The following is a 24,154-nucleotide window of genomic DNA, read 5'->3' on the forward strand; positions in this document are numbered from 1 at the left end:
TGTGTATGGAGCATGCCACATCTCTTGGGCAGGGGAGGAAGCAAAAGACAATACTGACTCAGAGGGCACCCCAAAAAAGCAAAAGAATGCTTTTTTAAGTTCTTTTTGTACTAAGACTGTATACATACATATTGATGAGCGTAGTGACAGATAACTAGCTGCTTGATTTTTTTTGCCTCCCTGAGCCAACGGTATTTGAAACAGGGTACCCCTTTTAATGTAAAATAAATAAACTGGAAGGGATTACTTTGGTCTTTTCTATTGATGACTTATTTTTTCGATGTGCTACCATTATCAATAATGGTGGAGGTCCAACTCTCTGCAATGACATAGGACAGCTGAGTGAAGGGGCAATGGCACTCTGGTGTTTGCCACTTGATCTTCAGTGTTCACCAATAGAATTGAGCGAATTTGATCGGGTCCCTGCTTATTCAGCAGTCTATAGCACTTACCGAATAAACTGTATCAGGAACCCGGCTTTCTGGATCGCTTCTGCTGATCAGCTGTTCGGCGCCACAGCTGCATGTGTAGTGGCTGTGTGACAGGCACAACACATGCATGGAGAGCCCAATAAACAGGATCTCCATGCATGTGTCATGCCTATCACACAGCCGCGACACATGCAGCTGTGGCGGTGAACAGCTGATCAGCCGGTGCGATCCAGGAAGCCGGGTTCCCAATGCAGCTTATTCGGTAAGCGCTATAGTGCTATAGCTTTCCAAATAAGCAGGGACCCAAGCAAATTTGCTCAACTCTATTCACCATCCACAGCACTGTACATTTGAAGAGGCTGTGGCTGGCATTGGCAGCTCTCTCCAGATCCGTTCCATTTAAATGAATGGGACTCAGCTGAAATACCAGACACAATCACTGCAAAATATATGGCATACAGTTGGTCATTGGGTGGCCTTGGAGTTGGACCCACATGAGTCTGATATTGATGGATTATCACAAGGAGGAGAAGGGTGTGATGTCCCAACTCAACAGCCTCATAAAAACAGATTCTGATCTTAAACCCTTTTGAACATGAATCTTTTTCCAGCATTAGGCTGGTGTCACACATCTGACAATATGCTTACGAGGCTGTTGAGTTTGTATATTATATCCCTCTCCAGCTTGGACATCACGGTTCTGTACTTACTGTGAAACCGGCCTTACTGTGTAACGTGATTTTTATGACATCAGAGTATATGAGGACTATCATTTATTTTATGTTACATTAGAAAATATTAAGTATATTTGTATAACCACTTATGGACCATATAAAATACAATATCAGATATTAAGCAATCTAATTTAATAGTAGACCATTGTAAATTCTTATAAATGGCTTGAGGGGGTTTTAGTCAAATTGCTCATACAAAATAGATTTTCCTAATGAATCACGACATTCACAAAGACACTACTTACAGTCATGTAAAAAAGTAATGATACCCCATGTAAGGTTTTCATATACATAATGCATGCCTTATTATAAAATATTGAATGCACAGTTCATAGGAATATATAATGTGATCCATCACAATGTATCCATGTTTTGGATGTGCAAGTAGATAAGTTGATCTTATTCAGACAACCCCAAGCCCATGTACAGGCTTAAAAAGGTTTGTGAATATATCTTTGTAAAGCTTTTACCCTGAGAAAGGGTTGCTAAGGAAACTGCCAAATAGCGGGATTGTAATATTATTTATCTCCCAATCCAGAAGCTTCTTCCACAGTGAAACATTAACAATCCGAATATTGGAAGATTCCTCATTCGTAACATATCTTTTTATTTCACATTAACACTCATGTGAAGATTGAAGATGGGAAACATTGAAAATAATCTTTACCTAATTAGTAAAAATACATGGAATCCCCAATGGTATCAGTGATTAGTCTATGGGAATGGTAATAAATAGCCAAATAAAAACAATTAGGATCTCAAACAATTCATGAAGAATAGTTGCGATTTCTCCATATATTCTTTTCCACACATTATGAAATGACGTCCATTACCTGTCCATCATATAAAAAAAATCAACGGCACACCATTGTTTGCATTGAAAAACATTTTTTTTCTCAAAAAATATAAGTATACATCCATCTTACAGTTTCAATAGTCAGACATTCCCCCACACTGTAAAAATCCTAAATGGCAAGGAGTGGATGAGAAAAAGGGGCAGGATTGCAAAAACATCACCCAGGTTGAGGGCATTCAGTCTCTAATATCGTGTATCTGCCTAACTCAAATTGGAACAAAGTTTCCGCCTCGTCCACACCTTCTTGTTTTGGATTTTTTACACTGTAGTGAAAGTTTGACTATTGAACTGTAAGATGGATGTTTACTCATATTTTTTTATATGAAGCGATGAAATGGAAATTATGGGGTGCTGTTGATTTTCATGAAACAATGTGCATAACAGTGCTTGTGAGTAGCTGTATCACGCTATGAGAATTTAGATCTGAGGAATTTTATTATAGGTCCAATTTGATAATTTTACTGCCAACACCATCATCACCTGCAATTAGGAATATCAGAAGTATGGCCATGGTGCCAGGACGAAAAATAATTTGTTATATTTCACAAATAATGCAGATATTTCATTTAGAATTTGTTTTTCTAATTTTGAACAACATATACTGTATATAAAATATGGGATACTACAATATCTCTATACAAGCATGTTAATATGTTAATATTAAAGAAAACCTGTCACTATAAAAATGCAGTCCTCATCATTTTCCACATTGATTACTGCAACCTCCTTCTCTGTGGCCTCCCTTCCAACACTCTAGCAGCCCTTCAATCTATCCAAAACTCTGCTGCCCGACTAATCCACATGTCTCCTCCGGTGTTCCTGTCAATCCCTTCACTGGCTCCCCATTGCCCAAAGACTCAAGTTCAAAACACAAACCTTCTAAAGTAAGTGCATTACTACCAGTGGTGCCCAGGTAGGTTCCCACACCTTGTGATACTTAAAGAAAGAACCTGGCACTCAACTTAATGCTTGTGAGATTTTAATCGTAGTAGCCAAAAACATTTCGGTCCTATATCTGGACCTTCATCAGTTACGTACTATGATGCTATAGTAGAAGGAAATGACTGTAGTGTCATATAAGGCACAGCATAGTCTGCGTCTGATATTACGCAGATAGGTTTTAGGCACACAGAATGGACTTATTTACGCTTGATTTGTGCTGTGCTTGTGTCCAGACGCGGTATCCCCGCTACCGCGTCTGGACACAAGCACAGCACAAATCAAGCGTAAATAAGTCCATTCTGTGTGCCTAAAACCTATCTGCGTAATATCAGACGCAGACTATGCTGTGCCTTATATGACACTACAGTCATTTCCTTCTACTATAGCATCATAGTACGTAACTGATGAAGGTCCAGATATAGGACCGAAACGTTTTTGGCTACTACGATTAAAATCTCACAAGCATTAAGTTGAGTGCCAGGTTCTTTCTTTAAGTATACAAAACACAAACCTTGGCGTGCAAAGCCATCCACAACCTGTCTCCTCCATACATCTGTAACCTAGTATCCCGGTACTTACCTGCACGTAACTTCCAATCTTCAGAAGATCTCCTTCTCTACTCCCCTCTTATCTCCTTTTCCCACAATCGCACACAAGATTTCTCCCGTGCATCCCCTCTACTCTGGAACTCTCTACTACAACATATCAGACTCTCACCTACAGTGGAAACCTTCAAAAGGAATCTGAAGACCTACCTCTTCCGACAGACCTACAGCCTGCAGTGACCTTCTTTCCACCAAACCGTTGCACGACCAGCTCTACCCTCACCTACTGTATCCTCATCCATCCCCTTTAGACTGTGGGCAGGATCCTCTCTCCTCCTGTACCAATCAGTGACTTGTATTGTTTAATACTATTGTACTTGTTTTTTTATTCTTTATACCCCATTTCATGTGTAAAGCGCCATGGAATAAACGGCGCTATAATAAATAATAATAATCTGCAGGATCCAGCTGAGCAGATTGATTTGTGAGAAAAGATTCTGTATAACTTGTGTTTTCATCACTTCAACCTCTACCCTTTCTGGAATTTTCAGCCTGGTGTGCCGTCCTGCATACATAGACAATTGTAAGTCACTAACAGGACCGCGCACTGGCAAAAACTTTTAAGAAACAGTAAATTGTAAAATTGCTAGTATTTACAAACACTATTCGACAACACTAAGATCGAAGATTTATGTCAAAAATTAGGGACATAGACAGACATAAGGGGTGTATGGAAAATGGCAAGAGAAATCACTGAACTTCTAACATGACACCTCCAGGAAAAACAGAAATGGATGCTGACTACAGCAATGTGTAACTTCATGAAGACTAGAAACAAACCTAAAAGGAAGTGGTAATGAGTTTTCCTATTGCAGTTTTCAACAATATTCCACAAATTCGCAACTATTTGGTTAAAATTCACATAAAAAACTTTTAATACTTTTTTAATTAGCTTCCTATTGCTTTCAGTGCACTTTATTTTTTACATGTTTTTAATGTGGAAAAAAGCAACATGTAAATTTTCAAGCCATTTCTGCTAAACGATAACAAGCAGAAAAATATTCTAGAGAACCAAAGCTGTATCAAAATCCAACCCATAAATTACATGTTTTCTGAATCATTTTTGGAATGCGGTTTCTTCAGTCTGAAAAATCAAAGAAAGTCTGTGTGAACATATCCTAAGACTGAATTCAAATTTTGTTTGCCACAACGCTCAGTGGCTCCATTGGGGTTTATGTCCGATCTGCGGCAAAACGGGATTCAAGTGTATAAGCCGACAGGACCATTGATTACAATGATGCAGATGGAGTGACAGTGTGCTTTGTTGTGCAGCAATTTTGGCTGTATCTGCCTAGTTAAAGCAGACAGCAAGACGTAGTCGATTATGTCTTAATGCCTGCCTCCAATAGGCATATACAACCGAAATTGATGCACGACAGAGCACACTGTCACTCCATCCGCATCATTGTAATCAATGGTCCTGTCGGCACTTACACACGGATCTCGTTTTGCAAGATTTCAGATGCAAGTCTCCATGAAGCCAAAAAAACGTAGTGGGCAAACGCAATGTGAACCCAGCCTTAACCTACTGTATATTTAAATTATACCACATAGCACATTTAGGAGGAATATTACATATTTTCTATTAGCAATTTTTTTTACTATATATAATGTAATAAATTATATAATAAAACTTTACCAAAAGAATCTTTTTTTTTAGAAGACCACCCCTTATCCAAACTATATGTTATAAATCAATAGGAACAACAGTCCATTTCTAGAACATGTCTCTTACCACTGAAAGGGAATTTGAGATTAGAGACCCTTCTTGGCTCAGCATGTTCGATACCGTAATTGCTGGCAAATCCATATTTTGTGGATGAAACTGAAGTAGACCATTCTGACTCATTGGATGACAAAGGGAGGAGTATCCTGCGTCAGCCTCAGACAGAGGTACAAGCACGTGTTCTGGCATCGAAGGAGGTGTAATGGGTGGGATATTGAAGTCTTCATTCTCTAGACTGTGTCCAGGATAAGTCTGCAGAGTAAAAATACCAGATATATTTATTCATGTATCATGGCAATCACAAACATACTGCACTTATTTTCCAAGTAAAGTTATTTTTACTCAATAAAAGCACAAGTTAAACCCTAATAGATGATGGTGCTGCTTTTTTTAGTGTTTTGTTTGGAACGCTATTCCCCCAAAGGCATAACAAAGTCTGGCATTTGTAGAATTTCCATTAGGCACAGTTTTCTCAAGAATCAAAAATCATTTAATAAATTCCTAGGGCCCCATTAAGATTCTTGCAGAGTCTTATTATTGCTGTATATCTTTTTCTCCAGGTCTGGGGAAAACAAATGTAATTTATAAAATCAACATTTGATCAGAAATGCTTTTACCGTACTGGCAAAATACACGTGAAAGTTTTTACAAAAGCATCCCCTGATGGTGGAAATTTTAATACTATACAGAATTTATATACACACAATACATTATATATTTAGAGGCCAGACTACTATGAGTTATAGAACCTTATATTGGAAGCGGCTATTACACAGATCACTGGGAGGTATAAGAAAGTGAATGAGAGACCATTCTGCAAATATCAGAAGGTTTTTACCAGGCTAAATGACATAATCAAGCAAACTTAAAACATGGGATGATTGTGGGTTAAGGTACCGTCACATTTAGCGACGCTGCAGCGATCTAGACAACGATCCCGATCGCTGCAGCGTCGCTGTGTGGTCGCTGGAGAGCTGTCACACAGACAGCTCTTCAGCGACCAACTATGCCGGTCCCCGGGTAACCAGGGTAAACATCGGGTTACTAAGCGCAGGGCCGCGCTTAGCAACCCGATGTTTACCCTGGTTACCAGCGTAAACGTAAAACAAAAAAAACTCTACATACTTACATTCCGGTGTCTGTCCCCCGGCGCTGTGCTTCTCTGCACTGTGTAAGCGCCGGCCGGAAAGCAGAGCGGTGACGATATGATGTAACAGCAGAAGAGGGACTGCAGCTCTAAATGTAATTAGAGTATATAACTTGATGCAATAGCTGGATGATGGCTGTGTCTCAGTGTGACAGGAGTAAAAGGATTGTTGTGGCAGCAGAACTGTGCATGTATTTCTGGAGAGGCCTGAATTATAGACATAATGTAACAGCAGGTTAGTGACTGCAGCTCTGCATGTGGCTAGAGCATAAGAAATGATGTAATAGCATGATGGTGACTTCATCTCGAGGGGAGACATGGTGTAACAGCCGGATGGTGGCAAAAGCTCCACTCTTCCAGCTCATCAGTGTATTTGTACTGCACATGTCAGCGCATGTGCAGTACAAGCATTAGTTGAGAAAAAAAAGATGCACAACGATGATCTTTTTTTCCGAACACTATGGATGGCAGAAAAAAGCACCTGTGTTCTGCAGTCTGTCCATAAATGTATGGATGCTTGATAGATGAAGTCCATACAGGATTCTGACATGTAAATCCGATCTGTGACTATAGATATATCTCATATTCATAAACAAGACTTACGTAAATAATTAATAAGCATGGCTCCTAAGTAATAAATTATGATTTGACATAAAAAATATGAACGTGATCTACTTTGGGTTCCATTATTTTTTTCATTTTTTTTTACACCAAACATGGAAACCAATAATAGAAAAAGACTGTCCTGGTTCTACCTTTCCTTGAGATATGTTTTTGTTTTGGGTGGAAAAAAAAGCAGAAGAAGGGTCTCACAGTTGTTAATGTGAATGCAGATATTTATAAAAAATGAAACCCTGCTGGGCCGTCTACTTAGGCAGGCATCAATTCCACTTTACTGTTTGAAAAGCTCTTTGGAGCGCTCTAATTCATGGCAGATTATAGTAAATAGCTGAGGTTTTCCTTTTTTTCTCAGTGTGTTTCGCCTGCATTTATTTCTCCAACATCTAATGTTATTAAATTAAATAGTTGTGAATATGTAATATACAGTATGCCACCGAGCTCATTAAATACATATTTTACTTTGTAGACATTTAAATATTATGATAATGTGTTTCGCAGAGAACACTTTCAGAAGTTTAAATAGGATGAACCTTATCTTTAATTTCTGAATGGAGTACATTCACAATGAAGCGCCTTTTGTCTCAGCGTGACTTAGGCTCGATAGTTTCAGAACATAATGTATTACTGCTGAAACCTGGAGTCCATTACATAAATCATCTCAACTCTCAGCAAGAATTGTCCAACAGTGCCATTGATATGTTTAAGTCAATGATCCTGAAAACAACTTTTTGTCTTACTTCACATGTTCGACAACACTAATAGATCATCTTCATTTAAAAGCACTCAGCGGGCTAATCTATCAAGCCACAGTTATCAAAACCATATTATCTTTAAGGGCACAACTTTCTTTTTTATCTCTCATCAATTTTCTTTATTGAAACTTGTACGGATGGTTTATTTTTTACACAGTGAAGCAGAATTTAGAAAAGAAATGAACATATACTCCAGCCATAGAATAACTAGAGGATTCACTCTTTGTATTTTATTCTTAAGACCCCATACACATTAGAAATAATGTTGGCAAAACCCATTAATATTGTTGGGCTCAGGTGACCGGCTAATGTGTATGGGGCCTGCCGACTCTCCCCTGATTATGTTGGGAAAGATGAATATCCGTAATGTCCAATTTCGGACTGCTGACCCTTTTGTTCTTGGCAAAAGTTGCTGCTGTGAGGAGCAAGTGGTCTTGTGAATAAGGGAGTCGGGAGTTTGCTGCCTACGACAACCATCTATTTTGTATTGGGCCCTCTTTGGCATTTTCCCCTCTATAGACATCATTTACTCCATTAGGCTGGTTTCACACTTGCGTTTTTGTCTGCAGCGTTTTTTGCACAAAAAACGCATGCGTTTTTTTTTCCTATATTTAACATTGAAAACGCATGCGTTTTTTTGCACATGCGTTTGGTCGCGTTTTCAAACGCATGCGTTTTTTGTCTGCATGCGTTCATTTTCAAAAATGCTACCTGCAGTATTTTCTTGCGCGTTTTTTTGCCGCGAAAAAACGCATGCGTTTTTTCGCGGCAAAAAAATGCATTGCTGTCTATGTAAACGCATGCGTTTTTAAGCACATGCGTTTGCGCTAAAAACGCATGCGTTTTTATAGAAAAAAAACAGAAAACACACTGAAAAGCCACCCACCACCATCAAGGTGATAAAGGGATCCAAACCCTAACCCTAACTCTACCCCTAACCTCACCCCTAACCGTTTAATGAACATTTTCTGACAGTCATAGTGCCACGTATTTAAGTGCCACGTATCACATATTTCAGTGCCACGTATTTAAGTGCCACGTATTTAAGTGCCACGTGCCACATATTTAAGTGCCACGTATCACGTATTTCAGTGCCACGTATGCCACGTGCCACGTATTTAAGTGCCACGTGCCACATATTTAAGTGCCACGTATCACGTATTTCAGTGCCACGTATGCCACGTGCCACGTATTTAAGTGCCACGTGCCACGTATTTAAGTGCCACGTGCCACGTATTTAAGTGCCACGTGCCACGTGCCACGTATTTAAGTGCCACGTGGCACATATTTAAGTGCCACGTGCCACGTATTTAAGTGCCACGTGCCACGTATTTCAGTGCCACGTATGCCACGTGCCACGTATTTAAGTGCCACGTGGCACATATTTAAGTGCCACATGCCACGTATTTAAGTGCCACGTGCCACGTATTTAAGTACCACGTATTTCAGTTGCACGTATTTCAGTGCCACGTATTTCAGTCACGTTTAGGGTTAGGGTTAGGGGTAGGGTTAGGGTTTTCTTGTTTTTTCTTGTGTTTTCTTGTGTTTTCTTGTGTTTTTCTATAAAAACGCATGCGTCTAAAAAACGCATGCGTTTTACCGCATTTACATGCGTTTTTCACACATGCGTTTTTTTTTAAAAACGCATGCAGACAAAAACGCAAGTGTGAAACCAGCCTAAGTACAATCTCTTTTCCAACTTTATAAATCGCTCAAAAAGAAAAACTCTCTGAGAACAGCCTTGGTTCCATGTGAAATGTACCTCCCCAATCCCGTCATGGCCTTCTCTTAGTGCTCATTGTACCTTATATATTTGTACTGTTTGTCACCTATTCTAAAAGTTTAAAGTTAAATTGTAACTATATGTTTTTTGTAATTGTATTATTCATCCGTCTTTAAAAAATAATGATTTTGTGTAATATACTCCAGTACCTCACCTTTCTTCTTTAGCTGCCAAACTCCACGTTGAAAGGCCTGTTTCAACTGCCTAGTTCATGCACTTTAAAGGGAATCGGTTAGCAGGTTTTTGCTACCTCATCTGAGAGGAGCATGATGTAGGAAAAAGAGACCCTGAATCCAATAATGTATCACTTAGTTTACTGGGTGCCACAGTTTTGACACAATCAGAGTTTTCAAATTTAGCATGCAGCAAACCTGAGAAAGCTGCCCCCGCCCACACCATATCTAACCCTGCCCACACCAGGCTTTATATTTACATTATCTATTGACAGCAAGCTGCTTATCATAGGAGTGGGTGGAGTTGGACTAGCATGCGTGCACTCTGCAGTAGTGTGGTCAATGATAATCACCAGGTGATAAAACCTTTACTATAAGTAAACTGAACACAGCCTGATAAGTGACACCTCCTTGAAATCTGTGTTTTAACCCCTACCTCTTGCTGTCCTCAGATTACATAGCAAAAACCTGCAGATGGATTCCTTTTAAGAAGATTGTTTGACATTCTGGTCTAGTTAATATCATACTCCAGTATGAGCTTCTCTGCTCTCCTCCCCAGTGCTCAGACACTATCTACAAACCTCCTCTCTCTATCTAAGCATGGGGGAGGGGTGCAGAGAAGCTCATACTGGAGTATAGATATTAGCTAGATCTGCAGTTCAAAGCAAACCATCTACTCTAAGTGCATGAACAAGGCAGGCGAAACAGCAAATTTGGCATGGAGTTTGGGGGAAAAGGAAGCAAGATAAGGAATTGGAGTATGTTACACAGATTCATAATTTTGCAAAAACTGAACAATAATTAACTAGTAAAAAAGTTGAGATATTCTGTAAAATGAAAAAAATGTTCTAAAAATGGCCCATCAGTCTTGAAACCAGATGATAGAAATTGTAAGACCCATTTTTAAAAAAATTTAGCCAAACCTCAGATTACACATGATTTGCACGGTGAATGACCAGACACAAGGATCCATTAGGCATAGGGCTAAACCACAGAGACAAGGCTAGGCGATAAGGTCAATCTTAACACCTGCAAGGACTCCCAAGGTCATGACTCGAGCAGCTGATATAGAAAGAAATACATTTTTGCAAGACTAAGGCTGCAGGGAAGATGAATACTTAAATGGCACAAGGGTCAAGACTGGCAGAGTTCAGTTGTGAGTCAATAGCAGACTGTTGGCATGGTGAGAAGTAGACTGATGCATCGGAACAGACTAGTCAGGGCAGACAGGAGCCAAAAGGACCTTGTTGCTGAGGCACAGAGCACAGAGGGAGGGGTCATTGAAAGGCCTGGGGACGTTTAACATTGACTGTAGTCAACCCAGAGCCGGCGCATGTGCATGACGCTGGGCATTGAAGAAGCATTGAGCCTGGTAATAAAAAAAATTCCTTAATTAGTACAAAGTGATGGAAAAAAATATATATGCCTTAAAATGGATATATATGACCCAGTTTAAATACATTTCTCTCCATTTACCCAAAACTTTTAACAAATACTGAGGCCTTGTTCACAAGGCACAGATTTGCTATATGCAATTCTGTTACTGATTTTGTAGAAAATCCAGGGGAGAAATTTGCATCCATCGCTTGAATTTCTGCCCTAAAATGGTCAGTGCATCTGCATTTGCATGGCCCAAATCATCTTAATTACATCTAATAAACTGCTTTTCAAAGAAGAATCCGATTCCTCACCAAAAATGAACATGCCGCGGATTGTACAATTTGCAGTGTGTTTATTATTCAGTGGTAAAAGCTCTTATATTGTAAAGTCCCCCATTTACATGGTGGATTCTGTCAAGATTTATTCTGCGCCCAAATCCGAACTCTTCCATGTGTGAACAGGCCCGCTATAATAGTATGTAGAGAGACAGGAGAACCGACATATTGAGACTTCTATGAATACATCCGTCGAAAATATCCATCATTAAATCGAAAACCTTACTTACGCGGGCTCCAACGACAAGCAATGTATACAATAGTCACTTGTGTGCTCATGTGAAGCATCTTTTTAATTTTGAATAATGAAGATGTCAAGCCAAATGCTAGAGTAGTTTAACTTAATTAGATAGTCTATTTTTACAGACTGCTTTTTATTTCCTATTGAAAATGTACTTTTCTATGCAAGGCAACAAGAACTATTCTGTCCATAATGAATACCTCTGGGAATGTAGACACCGATCATTACAATCTTGCAGTGAAACTGGTTTTAGTAACTAGTTTAGGCTTGCAAGACTTTGCTAGATTAACTCAATCAATCAAGGGCATACCATCTCAAAGAAACATTCAACACACAAACAATTAATTCAAAGACAAATTGGTGCATAAGAAATTCTTCCTGCCAATGTGATACAAAGATGTCTCTGTTTAAAAATGTAGCATATACAAAAAATGTTGGAATTAGGAGGGAGAGCTTTTTACTTGTTTAACATATGTTTTTCCATACTCGCTGGTAGCACAGTAATAATAAGGCCTCACTCAGATGGTCGTGTTATTTTACCCATATGGTGCTGTGAGCTTATTGCAGTAGAACCACAGGGGATCCCGCGGCTACAACCAAAATACAGACAGCGACACTACAATTTGCCTGTGTGAATGAGGCCTTGGGTATGTAATTTTATTTTTTGCTAAGACTACTTATACATTTTTTATTTGACAAGACTCTAGTTACACAATGCAGCTTTGGAAAGGTCTTTTTGAGCTTTTTTAAATTGCAAAGTAAAGAGACGTATAAGGCCTTGTACACATGACTGTATATAGGAACCATGTTACAGAACTCATAGTACCATGTTATAGGTTCCTCTAATATTATACAGTTGTGCACAATTCTATACAAATTTTTGAAAAAAAAAATGCTCCATCACATGCCATAATGCAAAGGAATCCTCCCCTAGAATTACTGCCCTTAAAGGGGTTGTCTGGCCTTTGTCAATTTGTACCAGGCTTTTTAAAGACCTTTTTAAGACTTTACTACTAAGCGACAAGTGTGGAGTACCCCACCAATGCCTTCTGAACGACTGTCAAGTCGGCAGTCTTCCCCATGATTGTGAAGCCTACTGAAACAGATTAAGTGACCTTAGGAAGCCTTTGCAGGTGTTTGTTGTTAATTATTTTAATTTACTGAGATAATGACTTTTGGGTTTTCATTGGTTGTAAGCCATAATCATCAACATTAACAGAAATAAATACGTGAAATAGATCACACTGTTTGTAATAACGCTATGTTAGGGGTCGAGTTCCCGCATCTGCACAGGGGAAATCTCGAACCATCTCCGCTGCGGTCTCCCATTCTTCTCCAGCCACAGTGGAGCCTGCTCAGTGGAGACGTCGGTCTCAGCGTCTGGCTCAGCCTGATACGGTGTGGATGGTTACTGCTGCCTTTCCAGGCTCAGCCATTGTAGCCAGTACTGGTCAGCAGTGAGCAGACATCTATGGGACTAAGTCCTGCTTTTCCCCTTCTGAGCATGCCCAGGGTAAGTCCTCTCATTGGAGGTCGGGGGTCACATGCTCAGGTACTACAGCAGCTCCCATTGGTCCTCTAGGAAGGTCCTGAAGTGGCTCAGGTACTGTAACAGTTCCCATTGGTCCTCTAGGATGGTCCTGCAGTTGCTGCAGCTATAAAAAGTTTGCATGGCCGCACGGCCATGTGCTAGTATCAACTAAGTTATGTGTTCTGCGCCAGTGTGGTCATATGTATATGGTTTCAGGGTTCGGCTGAAATAAGCCCCTAGAATACTGCCACCTCCGGTGAGGAGTTTTGTGGGAGTGGATTCAGGGCCCGGCTGAAATAAGCCCCTAGAATACCGATACACCTCTGGTGAGGAGTTTTGCATGTGCTATTCTGACTGCATGACCACTGTTTGCTATATTTGGTAGCTGTGTTCCTCTGTGAGGTTAACAGGGCACTGCGTTCTCTTGTCTTAAGTGACTCTGCGAAGTAACAGAGTTCACTTAAACCACCATATAGTACCGTCAGTTACTAGCAGCGGATTTTACTCCTGCACGGTGGACCCCGGGTTGCAAACGCACCTATTACTCTATAAATATATATTTGGTGCATTCCGCCAAACCCTAACACTATATAATATATGAGTTTAACTTTTTGTATTGAAGAACTGAAATAAATCAACTTTTTGATGATATTCCAATTTTGTGAGAAGCACCTATATGCAAGAAGAACTCAGTGCTCAAATATAGAATATCAAGGTGATTTAATTGAGAGTTGCAATCCACAGTGAGAACTTAACGTTTTGGTCTGTGCATAGACCTTCCTCAGATGGACGGATTGCTGCCAGAGAACAAGCTTACAAGGCTTCTTATGGAAGGCTTCAGTAGCAAACAGGGCAGTAGAGGAGTGGAGAATCCACCATAGATGTGGCGCCTCTGGAAGCCTAGGTTATTTCTTCTTGAATGTCTATATTGGGATCAATTCATCATTGATTTTGCATCATTTCTCTGGTGTATATATGTTACATTGACTTTTTTATTTGTGCCGTATTCATTATTCATTATTTTATTTGTGTCTTTAAGTACATTTTTCTTGATTTCATCTGTGTGCTTTTTTTGGAGTTCGATATTAGGGGCATAGTTTTTTTATTAAAACATTATAGCCTTATTGGTGATTTGCCACTTTTTGAAATGTAGCAACATTTTTAAATAATTATACTGCGGCACTCTAGTGGAGTAAGAAATCTCAGTTGAGAACATTTTAAGGGACTGTGCGACTTTTTTATTCTATCAGGAGCAAAACAAGGAAAACAGCAAAAGAAAAGAATGTATGAATTTGTGCTGAATTCGTAAAACATTGGGTGCAATGTTGATAAATTTGGAGTAAAACCTGCCTGCACAAAAAGACAAACAATGCACAACAAACTGTCCCCACAGGTTGTCAACAGTAGGTTAAAATACTCTACAGCTCTGTCTAGTTGCTGTAGCTGGCTGCCATCTACTTTGCCGTCATCTGTAAGAGGATGTACGGTAAAGTAGGACCAGGAAGAGCCCGGTCTTGCCAGGAAGATGTCAATGTGCTGCAACATTGGGGTGATCCTTCTATCATTTGAAAGTTTTCTATTCTTCTTAAATTACATAAACCATATAATAGGAACTAACAACCAATAACTACACAGCTGCTGTAGAACTTCATAACCCACGAACCACATTATTTTTTATGCTTTTCTTATATAGCGCTATCACATCTGCAGCTCTTACAGATATTATCGTCGCTGTCCCCGATGGGGCTCACAATCTAGATTCCCCATCTTTATGTCTTTGGAATGTGGTAGGAAACCAGAGAACCCGAGGAAACCCACGCAAACATGGGGAGAACATACAAACTCCTTGCAGATGTTGTCCTTGGTGGGATTTGAACCCATTGATCAGAGCTATCAAACCTGTTCAACAATTCTTCCCATCCTATCGCCTTGCCATATTTTTTGTGAGCTCAAGTAGGGTTATATATTGCTTTGATATCATGGTCAGAACAGATAGCTGCGGGCAGAAATGGCACCAAGTGGTTTACAGCTGCCGCACAGCGCTACAGAAGAGATTTGCAAAAGGAATTTACTAACCACTAATATAAACCAGTGGTATCAGAATATAGTGCCAAACAGACCTTTGGGACAGTCTCAAAAATATCATTAATTTTCACTGTATGTTGAATTTCGTGGCATTATTCCAAAGTTGGCTTTCTGTAAAAATCATTTCAAGAGTTGTACTGTGTTATTTGCTTGCAGCAACATCACAGAAACAGTAGTGAACCATATGTTGCTACTTAGCAATTTTCTATGTAAGTCCCAAGGCGAAGAGTCTGGCTAAAAGTTAACCTCTTCGTTTCTTAAGAACACAACTGAACATTATGAAAAACAATATCATTACAAGGGACTAAGAATGATCATGTGTCTCAATGTAAGGTCACTCTGTACATAACTTACGGTGTTCATATATCAAAAGTATCATCTGCATGAAAAGTTCTATGTTGTGAAATGGTGTTATCTGCAGGTCTATTCTACATTTTTGCATTTTTATTTTTTTGTTTTGTTAAAAGATGCATTCCTAAATTGTTCATATCTATGTGAAAAATAATTTTCTAATAGTTTACAAAATGGGCTAAAACTTGCACCCGGCTTCTTTATAGGTAATTTTTTCCTTGATTCTAGTTATAGGGTTGTTCGTTCTCCTTGCAAAATCTTTCTCCAACTGTTACCCTAAAATTCAGGGAGAGAGGCAGCAAGCAATGACTACATAGCGCACTAATGGGAAGGCACTTACCCTGAATTAAGGGCATTAAAGGCGATAAGGAGACTGCTTGGAAAACATGAATATGGGGGGATTATACCTTAAAAAGATTTGTTTTATCTTGAAAAATGTTGCACTGTAACCACTGAGCCTGTGTAGGTTTTTGATGATTACTGACTTGGCTATATTCCTATATGCCAATAAGTTTTACTGAGAAAGAAAATCTATTTTGTGGCTGTCAAAGCCAATGTTGTATATTAGACAAATATGGATTTCAGTTGCCAGCATAATATAACTATATTGGACTTTCATGGGAAAAATAAACAATTACAAAAATTGATATTAACTGGCTAGATTATAGGGAGATTCAAATAAGTCAATGCACAACAGGAAGGATGTAGATATTGAAGTAATGTTATATTAAAAGCAGTGCTCATAAAGGTCAGATACCTGCTGCATCTGAGCTCATAATAACCAATACTACAAAGAAGTTAAATAATATTGCTCAAGAAGATAACTACAAATACAGAAAATATGCCACCCGTGAACCATTAATGTGGTTATCCGGCTAGATAAAAAGTTGTGTGTGGATGTATCAAGTGGCAATAGAATGTACATATATATCGTATTTGGCAGACTGTAAGATGCTCCGGATCATAAGATGCACCCCAAATTTTGGTGAGGAAAATAGGCTAGCATTTTTTTTTTAGTAAAATGGTGATGTGCTGTAGTCCCATACGGTAGCTTGCCTGGGGGTAGGCAGCGGTAGAACGGGGTTACAAGAGACATGGTCGTTGCTTCAGGAGGTATGTGGCAGCAAAAGTGGGGCAATGCTATGGGTTCTGGGCTGGGAGAAGGGGATGTCCCGGCGCTGCTCTCCTAAGATGTCGGTGCTAAGTGAAGTCCTCTTCCCATTGATTTCCCTGAGGTGGCTGCCAGAGGCGGCTCATGCGCACACTGAGATCTATGGAGATTCTGTGACCCTGCTCCACCATCACTGACCTGACCCCCAGTAAGATACCTTCGAATTATAAGACATCCAAATTTTGGGAAAAGAAAATCTTGGAGGAAGGTAATTTCATGAACTGACTTATTGCAACAATGGCATTCTATTACAGGAGAAAAAAAAGCCAGGAAATCAGCTGACCAGGTATGGGAAAACGTCCTGCTTGGGGTGCAGTCCACGGAGGCTCCAGATCAGCTAATGGGGAACGAAGGCAGCAGAAAAAATGAATTTAGTTCCAGCATCCAAAAAAAGTGATACACCGGATCTATTTCTTTCGAGCTTACCGGTGTCTCTTTTTATCCTCTTTTTTCATCATGATTTCAGATTTTTCCTGGTTTTAATGATATCAATAAACATTAGATTTTAATTTCACCTACTATTTTTCTGTGCATGCTGGAACTACGTTCATTTTTTCTACTATCCTACTATAGGGCCATGCTCAAATTCAGTGAGCTCTTAATGACCTATTCTTTCACATATCTTTACAAAGACAGACTGCACGGGCTGGATTTTATATATCTGTGGCAAGACTGAATAAAAAACCTCAACTGATCATGAGGCGTGTTCCAATACTTCCGCCCATGTAATGTACATCAATACTGTAATTTTAATCTATTTCTCCTTGAATAACACGCACAACTTTTTTTTGTTATCTCCGCAGCGAATGACTCACCCACCAGAGGATCATAAGATAAGATCAGGTGCCAACATATTAATGGGGCCCAAATGTCCAGCCTGATTTGGAACTGCCTTTGTCATTTAATTCTATAGTCAAATAGTTATAGATTTATACACAAATAATCTGTTAGCCCTTAATGGTGATATATCTATTGTGTTCAATAATAACAACAACAGGTTCCGTACAATTTAATACCATGCTCTTTATATATGGAGGGTGATCCCTCAGAATAATTTACTTTGATAAGGCAGTGGAAACCCAACCTGACTTTAAAATTGGGATTTATGAGAGGTCAACTGGTGTGAACAAAACTGCAAGGCACTGGTTGGACCAGCATCATTACACATTTGTAAAGCAGAGATTGCTACAATTTTGTTAAAAATACCGCTGTGGTTTTGACTTGAAACTTTTTGTTAAATATATTAGCAAGTGGTTCTTAAGTGACTCAAGCAATAAGAAGGTTCACGTAGGTTCCTCTTGGGGACCAAAAGGGCTTGAAAAGGAAGCTAATTTTCACTAACGAATGCTAACAATGATATGACCTATTGCTCAACTAATTAATTAAACTAATCTTATAATATTTTACATAGCCAGAAATCTATAAAATCTGTTATTAAATTGAATGCTGTATTTGTGATTTATCTACAATGTATATAGTCTAATATATGCCTCAAAATAACTTTAAAAATGCTTAAGAGATTTCTTAAATAACAGTAAAATATTACATACCACAGCCGTAGTGAGAAGACGACGCAAGAACATCTACAATTCAAGATTTAGTTATAAACCTTTAACTATCGATATTTGTGAGGGGTATATTCAGATCACAGCCAGAAAATGCTGGTTTAAATACAACAAATTTTATATCAAACATTTTTATACAAGCTAAATTTCCTTTGTATAGACATCTTTGCTCTGATTCCCCTTTAGGCCAGACTACATGAAAGCCACTAATTAAAAAGAACAGCATTTGCTACTCTATGTACTTGCACAGCGACAATTAGGTTGTGAGACTAGAAAGAACTGATAGTACAAAGTAATAATTAGGTTTAACAGCTTTGCAAATGCGTCTATATAAATATTATACTGAGACAATGTTCCATAGAAGAGCGCAGCTGATACGTCGCTCTTCATGTTATTAATGTTCTTTTCCATTGCCTTTTGTGTTTTCATCTCATTTAGTCAAGGTATTGAGCATACCAGTCATGAAATCAGTGTTATTAGGCTATGTACCTTCTTTTATAGGTTTCTTTAGCGAAACAAAATGAATCTAGAACATACAATTTTCTTGTAAACTCTGATCAATGAGTAAAGGAGATTGCAAGTGAGAGTGACTGTCGTTACATACTTTCGCAGATAGGGATATCGTCATTGCCATGATCACAGTGAGGAGGAAATTGAATGAAGAACTGTTTGATGAGCATGCGCTCTACCCATCATTTTAAAGATGTTTTCTGGTATTACACAAGAAGCCTGCAGTCACTCTATATGACTGCAGACTTGTAAATTCTCAAATCATGTGCACCGCTCGCTGTGAGGACTCTCCGATATCGGTGTTGCAGCAGCGGTCATGTGATGACAAGTATGGGATATGCATACTCCAGGCCACATCCTACTGTACTGAGCGAGGCTGGAAACAGTCTATGTGGCTAGGGAAACAGGGACTTGCGGTCACATGATCGTTGTTCCTGGCTCTGGAACCAGAGAATACTCACAGCGCGCAGTGCACACAAAGTAAGGATTCACAAGTCTGAAATCACATAAAGTGACAACAGATTTGCAATTTAAGACCAGACAACACAGAAGCAGCCTAGTGCTGAGTTGCCTTTATTCATCAGTCGCAAAGACTTTGAAGAAGCAGAATGCTTCTGTAACAACTTCAGGGAGAAGTAACAAGGTGTTCTAGAGATCAACAATGGTACTACCCACAAGTCTACATTTGTTACCTATATTTTGGATACATTATAGGTGTCATTTCTGGGGAAAAAACATTTTCAACGGCACGCTGCAATAATTGAAAAATCTCAGACATAGGCCATCAGGAAAAGCCTTCATTTGTTTTGTTTTATATACACTGTGTTTGCAATATGGACTATTGCTTCCTTCAACATAATGACAGTAAAAACAGACAGCCATTAAAGGTAGAGATTAGAGGATCAGGCAGAATTCGAATTTGCCAGTTTGCATGCATTTTCCTGAGAAATTGAATTTGCAAAGAAGTTATAGTCCTTCTATTTAATGTCCCTTATCATGCTCTGTCATCTCCCCAGACCCCAGAGCATAATAAATGTCAAATGAAACAAAAACAAACTTATACTCACCTTACCGCCCACCTCTCCGGCTCCTCCGCTCCTCACCATAACCTGTCCGATTCAGTCCTCATCACATATTCTTATATCCTTACCATGAGCACTAAATCTCAAAGCTAGGCAAAGACTTTTGGCTCTGATGAGGTCCGGGACATTTCTGTGAAAATGCATATAAGGTCACTACATCATGATGTCATGCCCAGACAAGAAATCTAAATAGTCTGCATATTGGCGAATGCAGATTTTTGCAATAATCAAGTATATTCGAGTAAAATTCAATACCACTTGAGTACCGTATAAATTCGAGTATAAGCCGAGGCACCTAATTTTACCAGAAACAAGTGGGAAAACTTATTGACTTGAGTATAAGCCTAGGGTGGGAAATGCAGCAGTTACTGGTAAATGCTCCATAAAGTTGATGATGGGCCCCATAAGATGCTCCATACAAAATATGCCCCATATAATGCTCCATAAAGTTCAAGATGGGCCTCATAAAATGACCATATAATGCTCAATACAGTCTATGCTGATTCCCATATACCGTATATTGCTGCTGCAAAAAATAATGAAATACTCACCTCTTGCTGCTCACCGCTGCTGCTCAGCATCCCTGTCTCTCTGCACTGACTGTTCAGGTAAAGGGCGCACATTAATCACGTCATCGAGCCCTCTGACCTGAATGTCACAGTCAGAGGATGCAGAAGACATGCAGCTGTGGAACGGGGAAATATTGCAAGTACTGGGGGTCTATCTGAGGACAGGAACCTGGCCCCCATAGCACGCCGGTGTTCCAGAATGCTCAGGACCCTGGCACTTGCCCTGGTGCTAATGCCAGCCACCTGCCCTATCAGCAGTCACCGGAACACTCACAGAGGGTGCAGGCGCGCGAAGATGACCAGGGAACACCCGCACTGCAGTGGAGAACAAGTAAGTGGGACCGTGACTCGTGTATAAGCCGAGGGGGGGGGGGATTTCAGCAAAATAATGTGCTGAAAAACTCGGAGTATATACAGTATATTTACTCAACTCTAGTAAAATAATTTTGTACAAACATAATTAATATGTGATAAAGTGTGCCAGCTCAACTCTTCGTTCCGATTTTTTAGGCTACTCCGGACATATCTTCTGCCATTTTTAACAGGTTACATTATACAGTCACATTATACAGAAGATAAAAATCATGATAACTATAATGTTCCCTTAATTTGTGCACAAAAATGCTAAAATATTACATCAATGTGAGGATATTGTATGCAGCAGCACAAGTATTTTATAGTCCTTTAATAACAGGGATATCAGGTGGACTGAGATAAGGGTCAAAACCTTATTTTATTTATGCATTTTTTCTAACAATTTCTTTATACTGAAGGTATTAGAAAATCACAAAAATGTACAATAAAAAAATTATGGTATTAAAAACAAAAAAAATTATAATGTCAATGCATCATTGGCAGAAAAAAAATGGAAATGCAAAAGTTCATGTAATGTGAAGAAGAAAAGCTACATCTTTAAAATCAGATTAAATTTAGTCTATAATAGCAGATATAGTATTTTGCAAAACATTGTAACTTGCTATTGGGAAAACAATCAAAGTTGAAAAACAGAACAACTGATACAAAGATGAGTATGCATAAATGATTCTGTATGGAAATGGGGTAGAACTTTGGAAGAGTGAGCCATGAGGAAATTAGAGGAAACAGCAGAGAAGCATTTCTATTTTTGGGGCTCTTAAATGGTAAAAAGGTTTTGGATTAATCGCCTTTTTTTTTTTATAGTTTAAGCAATGTATCTCAAGTAGTGGATGGGCTTGCCTTGTTATATTGCCTAAGTTTTTTCGTAAAAACAATTGGAAGAAACTAGGTAGCAAGATGGAAGTTCTTAGATTGAAGGACTAGAAATATGTTTCCAATTCTCTATTCTTCACCTAGTTCTTCAGTTATATGGTAAAATATCAACATTTAGCAATATGAAGGCAAAATCTGCAGTAGATATTGGAATAATGTGAAGTGGGTTGCTTAAATAAAACTGCACTCAAAATTAGGAGACGGAGAAATGTTGACAAGAGAATCAACATCAGGCCCCTCCCCCAATCCCTGGCACATAGCAGGGTATCCCAGGATTTATATCTGAAATAATTTTAATGGGATATAATATTTTCTGAAAATGGTAATAATGAGAAGAACATTGTAGTGGGAGTACGGTGCGTGGTCACTTGGCAGCTCTTAAGAGGGTTACCATGAACAGGCTTGGTACTAGCTACTCTGTTTTGCAGATACTAGGAGTTGCCCTGGCCTTCACCCTTTAACACCTAAATAGGGATTTGGATTTAATAAGGACCCCTAACCTGGGACCACAGAGTTAGCTGACATTTGGTGGTACAAGCTAGCAAGGAGAATAGTCCAGTAGCTGGGTTAGAATCAAAAGGTCAGTACAGAGACAAAATCACAAGACAGGAGAGAAGTCAAAAAATGAGTTGTGGTCAAAAATCAGGAATGTCTGCAGGGAGTGAAAGCAGGATGCTAAGAAGTTCTCTAGGAGCAAATCAAATTATAACTAGCAATGGACTGCAGGTTTTTAAGAGCTTAAATACTGTATCTTGCAGCGCTGCTCATGCCACATAGAAGAAAGCAAAAGAAGAAACAATAACTCCTACTTTTCCAATATGAACCAAAGTACAAGTAACTGAGAACATGGAACTATAGTAGTTGCCTCGCGTTGTGTGCAACAAGAGCGCTGCTCTGCCTGGACACAGAAGCAGAGACAGGAATGGCAGCCACCCACACAGATGTCACACACAGGAAGTTGCTTAAAGAAATCGCAATAGACAAGAGTACCAGAAATCTTTTGGGATATGCGCACACTATCAGTAAACACTGCATCCAGCTGTTACAGCATAGTGGATAGGATTTTAAGAAATCCCATGTCAACTACGGGTACAGAAACGCCCGCGGTTCACCGCAGAGATGGACATGCGGCGCCTCTTTCCAGACCGCAGCATGTCACTTTCTCTTGCGGAGATGCAAGTCGTTTCAGTGAACACATGCGGTCCATGGACAGCAACTCTTTGGACGCAGCAAACATGCACTTTGTCCAAAGCGCTGCCAGTTCCAGATAATCTGGCCATACCCTAGGAAAGGTTTTGTTCAGGTCTTGTTCACAGTTTAATTGTGAATTTTTTAGCTCAATAATAGGTCATTAGATAGAGAAAATAAAGCAATCTAGTCCCTTTATCATTGTTATCAAAGAAGAATGAAAAAAACAGACATTTGTAGATATTTGAAAAAAAAAAAAAGATTTTTTTAGGTTAATCTCTCCTAAGCTTGAATGATATATAAACTGCAATACTTGTCAGTACCTAGTAAGCAAAGCACAAGGCTGCTGTGTATTTCCCCATACATCATTTAGTTACGGCTACTGCCGAATAAGTTTTCAGCTGATTGGTCTGGGTGCCAGGTGTTGGGCTCCCATCGATCTCACAATGAAGACCTATCTAACCTATCCAACAGATAGGTCATCAATGGCTTAGTCCTGGACAATGTCAAACCCCAATCGTATGCCTTTTCTGCCTTCAGAGATGCAAGCAGAAAATGTATGTAACAGTTTCTCCACAGATGTAAGTATTGACTTATATTAGAGTCATAAAATAAAGTCGCCTGCTGCATTAGTTTTGCAGTTATAAGTGATCGAACTCTGGACAGACTCCGTTATGGAATGCCCTAGTGCAAGGATAATCAAAGTTTTTATTTTAGATTGATAAGGAAAAATGCATAATTACAGTCCTGCTTTATGGCGAATCATTTGCTGTTTGTGCACAGTTTTATTTACAGCAGCATGTGAGTATTAAGCTGGGATAACTTATTCCCACCATCCATATATAAAACATTCACTTACCTCCTTCATTAAATTAGGTGCAATGTTTTACAGTAATTATGAAATAGCTCTAATACAAATTTCCTACAATAAATAGCAAAACTTTATTTCATTTACAAGTGTTAACTACGCAAATGGAAATCCAGTGGCCACAACTTTAAGTTTGCTGTGTGTGAGCCAGGTTTTCAGAAAAGCCATATGTATGCAAATATATTCTATTATTACTCAAACTGCATAATTGTATGCAAATGTAATACACACATATGTTGCAAATAAACTGGAAATGGTAA

At 39.1% G+C, this 24,154-nt stretch overlaps 1 protein-coding gene across 2 annotated transcripts in view; it reads right to left on the reverse strand.

The window, feature by feature from the left end:
- The window catches only part of TOX (thymocyte selection associated high mobility group box), a 382,119-nt gene that overhangs the window by 168,214 nt on the left and 189,751 nt on the right, over positions 1-24,154 (reverse strand). For both annotated transcript variants that reach the window (XM_077270538.1, XM_077270537.1), the window contains one exon: positions 5,304-5,546. In XM_077270538.1, coding sequence (XP_077126653.1) covers positions 5,304-5,546 — 243 coding nt within the window. The remainder of the gene's footprint in view (positions 1-5,303; positions 5,547-24,154) is intronic.

Source organism: Ranitomeya variabilis, chromosome 6 (assembly GCF_051348905.1).
Source record: "Ranitomeya variabilis isolate aRanVar5 chromosome 6, aRanVar5.hap1, whole genome shotgun sequence".
Lineage (NCBI taxonomy): Eukaryota > Metazoa > Chordata > Amphibia > Anura > Dendrobatidae > Ranitomeya > Ranitomeya variabilis.